The sequence below is a fragment of the Berghia stephanieae genome, chromosome 6 (genome assembly GCF_034508935.2).
Source record: "Berghia stephanieae isolate SIO BIC M18660-M18661 chromosome 6, UCSD_Bste_1.3, whole genome shotgun sequence".
Classification (NCBI taxonomy): domain Eukaryota; kingdom Metazoa; phylum Mollusca; class Gastropoda; order Nudibranchia; family Aeolidiidae; genus Berghia; species Berghia stephanieae.
In genome coordinates this window covers 8,863,204-8,870,703 of record NC_088365.1, presented here as the reverse complement: position 1 = coordinate 8,870,703, position 7,500 = coordinate 8,863,204, and the positions used below count along the sequence as shown (strand labels likewise).

At 39.0% G+C, this 7,500-nt stretch overlaps 1 protein-coding gene across 2 annotated transcripts in view; it reads right to left on the bottom strand.

Annotated features, from left to right (window-relative positions):
- The window catches only part of LOC144974442 (uncharacterized), a 158,083-nt gene that overhangs the window by 50,231 nt on the left and 100,352 nt on the right, over nt 1–7,500 (bottom strand). For both annotated transcript variants that reach the window (XM_078917318.1, XM_078917317.1), the window contains one exon: nt 297–422. In XM_078917318.1, coding sequence (XP_078773444.1) covers nt 297–422 — 126 coding nt within the window. The remainder of the gene's footprint in view (nt 1–296; nt 423–7,500) is intronic.

The window sequence follows — 7,500 nt, the reverse complement described above, 5'->3', positions numbered from 1 at the left end:
ATTTTTTTTGAGAAATAAAACACAAATTTTAATTATTAGAATGGGAGAAGGAGGAGGAGAAGGTGAGAAGAAGGAGGAGGAGGAGAAGGAGGAGAAGGAGGAGGAGGAGGAGGAGGAGGAGGGAGGAGGAGAAGGAGGAGGAGGAGGAGAAGAAAAAGAAGGAGAAGAAGAAGAAGAAGAAGAAGAAGAAGAAGAAGAAGAAGAAGAAGAAGAAGAAGAAGAAGAAGAAGAAGAAGAAGAAGAAGAAGGACTGTGTCATAAAGATATTTTAGAAATTAACACATGATGTTACTCACATTGTGTAGTTTGTAGTAAAGTCCACAAGCGTTACACACTGGGTCTCCATTGGGATTGCGTCTCCACAAGGTGGTGGTGCTGGTGCCACAGTTGGCACACGTTGTACCAGCACGTCTTGCAGCACTCTGAAATAAGGATAAAAATCTTGTTTTAAAATCGATTTGAAAGATAAAAATCATAGGTGCTTTTTGTTATGTGGATTTTTTCGGCGTTTGGACATTTTAAAGTCATTTTTAGGTCACTTCAGCGCCAGTAAAGGATGAAAATGAAAAGTGAAATTTGAAAATCTAAATCAGATGCCGAGAAGGGTCGGAGAGCGAGAGGGAGATAAAGAAAGAGAGAGAGAGAGAGAGAGAGAGAGAGAGAGAGAGAGAGAGAGAGAGAGAGCTTTGTATTTGTAACCGTTTCTCCAGAGTGTTTATTTCTTCATAGAATTATTCATGATTTATCTTTGGGTCGTTTGGGCGAAGGGTTAATTTCAGGATGTATCAAAGTCACACACTGCATATTTCGACAATAACACACAACAAACACATTTTATTGAAATACGGCATTTCTATGGCATTTCAAATATTTTAGTTTGGGATTATAAATATTATTCCATCAAGATACAGACAACATACAATACAACACAAATAGTCTTTTTCCCCCTATATGTCTGTTTGTCTACTGTCTGTCTGCATCTCTGTCTGTCTGTCTGTCTGTCTGTGGTTCCAACAACGACAATTATTCTGAGAGTTCCATCCATCCTTGCTCCTTCCTGCCTTCCCCAGTACCAGGCCCCAGGTACCATCAGCTCTCAGACAACATTGCCGAAAACAGACATGGAAAAAACACATCTTCTCAAATTTAGCCAGTAATTCATCACCTCAAAAATTTGATGAATTAATTTTAAGTTGACCAAAATTTGTCCAAAAAATTTAAACCTGGGACTTATTCGAAGTCTAAATTCATAATTTCAGTTTTAAAAATATTGTGAGTTGGGGTCATTTTTATTGATTGATAATAGTAAAAAAGTAAAGAAAATTTCTGGTCAAAATATAGAAATGTGTTTTGTCTGTGTATGGCAGCCGTGTATTGTTTACAATGTTCCTACAGGTTGCTGGAATAATGGAATATGACCCGGGAGGCGAAAGTCTCGACTTTTAGTCGTCTTCATTCTTCATCCTTTTTCTCAGCATCATCATCATTTAACTCTGTGTGAGTGTGTGTGTGTGTGTGTGTGTGCGTGTGTGTGTGTGTGTATTTGCGTCTTCGTGAGTGTGTGTGTGGGTGTGTATGTGTGTTTCTAAACGTGTGTTTCGTTTGGTTTGGTTTTTTATTGTTTGTTTGTTTGTTTGTTTGTTTGTTCTTGTATTTTTGTTTTGTTTTGTTTTGTTTTTAACAATAGTGGCGGAAGAGGAGGAGGAGGGGGCGAGAGAAGTCTTTTCATTTTCCTATACATAAGTACTTCTTATCTGCGCACAGGTTAAGGTTCGAAACTTTTTTTGATTCTTTTGAACAAAATGTAAAACAACTTTATAAATATAAATAACCAAACGAAGTACTCGTCGCATTGCCTTTACTTCTTACTTGGTGAAACTCTTTCAGGATAACCAAGAAATATTCGGATAAATTCGATTCAATAGTCTGATGTCACGTCGCCCAGCAACGGCGGCCATCTTGGTTCTAAACAAAGAAAGTCATTACTCTTTATTCTTCATGCTGGCTAGAACTTTTCATATGCCTTGTGATCAGAATGTGTAAAAGTGATCAAACATGATCAAATTTATGGGGTTTTTTTTCCTCTGGATACGCTTTTATGCTCGTCGGAGAAATATTTCATACGGGCGTCCGCCATTGTTCGATAGTTTAGAGCCAGTGTTACTAAGTTCCCATGCGTCATTAGGTTACCACTGTTGAAGAGTATTATAATTTGAAAGGAATTTCAGTAGCGCGCGCTGTTAAAGGTTCAAAAATGATTTTATGCCAACAAGTCGTGAATACGGTAAGGGTGTACCCGAGTGCTTTCTTGAGAGAATGCACGTGAAATTTATCTCACACAATGCGTGAGTTCCAGCCCGTCAAATTAGAATAATCACCTCCGCCTCTCGACGCACACAAACAAGAATGCTAAATCAGACATCATCATATAAGTAGGCATATCGCAAATGTTTTGCGACAAAGCGCCGTAAAAGCAAGGAGAGAAAAATAATGAATTTTGAAATTGGACGGAAATATTAGGAAGGAATGAAGCATTTTTTTTTTAAACATCGAAATTCTATTGAAGACGATAGATACCTTTGTTGTTTCGTCTTGCTTTCGTCTTCGATGTGATTCTATCTAAATCTGAAGCACACGCCAAAACAATTCATTCAATCCATGTTCAAATCTGGTGATTTTGTTGCTACTGCTGTTTCCACAGATGCAGCTGTTGTTGTTGTTGTTGTTGTTGTTTTTGGTGTTATTGTCGGAATTGTTTTTGACGTTGTTGTTCCTGTTGATGTTATTGTTATAATTGTACTTTTCTTTTTCTTTTTTCTTTATTTTTTTTTTTTTTTTTTTTTTTTTTTTTTTTTTTTGTCGTTGTTGAAGTTTTTAATGTTGACGTTGCTGTTATTATTATTATTATTATTGGATGTTGTTATTGTTATGATAGCTGTTCTTATTCTTGTCATTGCTTTCGGTGGTGTTGTTATTGTTGAAGTTGTTATATTATTTTACCACATTTTCCCATTAACTTAATTGATATAAGGAAAAGTCTCGTGGTTTTAATAATATTTGCAAAATTTTGCTCATGCCATTGAATTTTGTATTCATAGAATTATTCATAATCTATCTTTGGGTCGTTTGGGCAAAGTGGTTAATTTCAGAATGTATCAAAATCACTGCATATTTCGACAATCAATAACACACAACAAACATATTTGTGACCCTTCGCCTCAAAACGGTATTAAGTCTGGATGGTTAAGATGTTGAAAATTGAATTTATAGCCAGAAATATCAGACTTGTGTTGAGTTTGTATGTTTTATTGAGGAGAATGGCAACAGTATTTTAGGGTGCTAATGCCAACAATTTATATTTTTGACCAGTTTAACATTAAATTCGCCATTTAAGCATCTGGTTCGTTCCGACATAATACCGTTTTGAGACGATGGGTCACATTTTATTGAAATACGGCATTTCTGAGAATATACCAGAAAACTTAATATAAGCCCTTTTGTCGTCGTCTAATCTCTTATAATTTGTTATCGCAAGCCGTCATGTAAAGTCTAAAATTCGTAAAATTCCAAGCTAATTTAGAGGTGCTATCATGACAGAATGGCAGGGTGTTTGCAAACACACACACACACACACACACACACACACACACACACACTCGTATCTGTCTAATCCCTGCTCTGAGGTCTTCTGGAAAATCTCATATTTAAAAATTTGGCCAGAAAACTCGTCCTTCAAATATCGATCGATTCAAATGACCTTCATCTTGGCAAAAACTCTCAAACCCAGGACTTCGCCGAAGTCCTGGGTTTGAGAGTTTTTGCCAAGATGAGAGTCATTTAAATCGATCGATATTTGAAGGACGAGTTTTCTGGCCAAATTTTTAAATATGGGATTTTCTAGAGTCCGGCAGTAAACTGGTGTTCTCTTTTCGAATTGCATGTTACAAGTTCTCAAGATAACCAGGAGGGAGTTACTCATCTTGCTTACTCACGCACACAACTCCCGTAATATTTTGATATCTCTCTCTCTCTCTCTCTCTCTCTCTCTCTCTCTCTCTCTCTCTCTCTCTTTCTCTCTTTAATTGAGCTTTTTTTAAATTGAGCTTTATATAGCGCAATATCCACTATATGTGCTCAATTAGGCGATATTACAATTTTTCGGACAAAGACAACGCTGTTAACGGCTAGGTACTCATTTTACACCTGAGTACGGTGAGAGAATGTGAGTAAAGAGCCTTTTCCAAGGACTCAAATATGCGCCGAGCGAGACTTGTTGAAATCAAGCGATCATATATAATTGTCACTGACACAAAGATCGTGTGTTCAAAGCTTTTTTCTTAAAGATGTGTTTAATTTCCTCGAGTTGTAAAATAAATAAATACATATATATATATATATATATATATATATATATATATATATATATATATATATATATATATATATATATATATAAATTTTGAGCGTTCTGCCTCACCCTTCCTATTCGAATTTACAAGGATATCGCTGAAGCTCAAGATATTCTTGGTGCTCTCCAATTAAAATAAATAGTAAGTATCCAAATATATTAGAAATTATCTTCTTCTTGTGCGGCTATGTGGTCTAGTGGTATGACACTCGCTTTCGGATCGGAAGGTCCTGGGTTCGAGCCTCGCTCGACGCATAGTTGAGATCTTGGAGAAAGCTCTTAACTCACATTCTCTCACCGTACTCAGGTGTGAAATGAGTACCTGGTTAACATCGTTGTCTCTGTCCGAAAAAATTGTAACATCGCCAAACAGGCGTCATGTCCCGTCCTAAGTGTTAAATGTTGCTGTTGGCCAGGGGATCCAACCATCCATCCATCGATCCACCCATCCATCCACCCATCCAACCATCCACACATCCAACCATCCATCCATCCATCCATCCATCCAACCATCCACCCATCCAACCATCCACACATCCAACCATCCACACATCCAACCATCCATCCATTCACCCATCCATCCATCCATCCATCCGTTCTCCCATCCATCCATCCATCCATCCATCCATCCATCCAACCATCCACACATCCAACAATCCATCCATTCACCCATCCATCCATCCATCCATCCATCCATTCACCCATCCAACCATCCACCCATCCATCCACCCATCCAACCATCCACACATCCAACCATCCATCCATTCACCCATCCATCCATCCATCCATCCATCCATTCACCCATCCATTCACCCATCCAACCATCCACACATCCAACCATCCATCCATTCACCCATCCATCCATCCATCCATCCACCCATCCAACCATCCACACATCCAACCATCCATCCATCCATTCACCCATCCAACCATCCATCCATTCACCCATCCATCCATCCATCCATCCATCCATTCACCCATCCATCCATCCATCCATCCATCCATCCATCCATCCATCCATCCACCCATCCAACCATCCACACATCCAAACATCCATCCATTCACCCATCCATCCATCCATCCATCCATTCACCATCCAACCATCCATCCATCCACCCATCCAACCATCCACACATCCAACCATCCATCCATTCACCATCCATCCATCCATCCATCCATTCACCATCCAACCATCCACACATCCAACCATCCATCCATTCACCCATCCATCCATCCATCCATCCATTCACCCATCCAACCATCCATCCATCCAACCATCCATCCATCCATTCACCCATCCATCCATCCATCCATCCATCCATTCACCCATCCATCCATCCATCCATCCATCCATCCATCCATCCATCCATTCACCCATCCATCCATCCATCCATCCATCCATCCATTCACCCATCCATCCATCCATCCATCCATCCACCATCCAACCATCCACACATCCATCCATCCATCCATCCATCCATCCATCCATCCATTCACCCATCCATCCATCCATCCATCCATCCATCCAACCATCCATCCATCCATCCATCCATCCATGGGTGGATGGATGGATGGTTGGATGGATGGACGGTTGGATGGATGGACGGTTGGATGGCCCCTTGTAAAGCGCTTTGAGCGCATTTAGTGGATATTGCGCTATATAAAAGCTCAATTTAATTAAATATTATAATAAGAGGAAAGACATGCAGTAATATGAACTGAAAGAATAAATAAATAGATAAATAAAATTACTGTCTCGCCGTTAAGGGATTAAACTAAACGAAGAAGTCGCTCTAAAAATAGCACACATTTTGATGGAAAGGGCGTTTAATTAAAAACAAAACAAAACAACAAAAATATTTAAATTGGGATATAAAAGCAGTTAGTTCGACTGGAAGATATTAAAGAAAGTTAATATTATTTTCCGCCCCGTCCAAGAATTCCGACACACCCAAGATGAAGATAATTAAGCCTGATATTTAACATGGAACGAAATTATTATCTTCTTCATAAAGGTGTCAACAGATTACTTATGCTCTCATGTCTGGTGAGAGCTCTTTTTGTTTGTTTGTTTTCTTTATCTTTTTATAGGGGAGATAGAAATGGTCTTGTACTGGGTGTATTTTTTTTGGTGTTATTTTTTGTTTTGTTTTGTTGGGTTTGTTTGTTGTTTGTTTTGTTGTTTTTTTGTTGTTTTTTTTTGGGGGGGGAGGGGGGATGTTTGTTTGTTTGTTTGTTTGTTTGTTTTGTTTTTTGGTTATCTCCTTTGTTGTCAGTTTGGATATGAAGCTTGAGGAGAAAAGTCTATAATTTGGTGTGCATGAATGGAGGGATGAAATAATGGTTGGATGGATGGATGGATGGATGGATGGATGGATGGATGGATGGATGGATGGATGGATGGATGGATGGATGGATGGATGGATGGTTGGATGTATGTATGGATGGATGATTGGATGTATGGATGGATGGATGGTTGGATGTATGTATGGATGGATGGTTGGATGTATGTATGGATGGATGGTTGGATGGATGAACGGATGGATGGATGGATGGATGGTTGGATGTATGTATGGATGGATGATTGGATGTATGGATGGATGGATGGATGGATGGATGGATGGATGGATGGATGGATGGATGGATGGATGGATGGATGGTTGCATGGATGGTTGGATGAATGGATTGATGGATGGATGGATGGTTGGATGGATGGATGGATGGATGGATGGATGGTTGCATGGATGGTTGGATGAATGGATTGATGGATGGATGGTTGGATGGATGGTTGGATGGATGGATGGATGGATGGATGGATGGATGGGTGGATGGATGGATGGATGGTTGAATGGATGGATGGATGGATGGATGGATGGATGGATGGATGGTTGAATGGATAGATGGATGGATGGATGGATGGATAGTTGGATGGATGGATGGATGGATGTAAAAATATACAACCAAGAGCTATATAGATAAAAGTGCAGAGTTATATCCAAAAAAAATATATTTATAAATGTAATCGACAATATTATTATGAATATATTGACAGGTGAGAAATCATAAGTTGGCCTAATTTAAATGAATAGAAA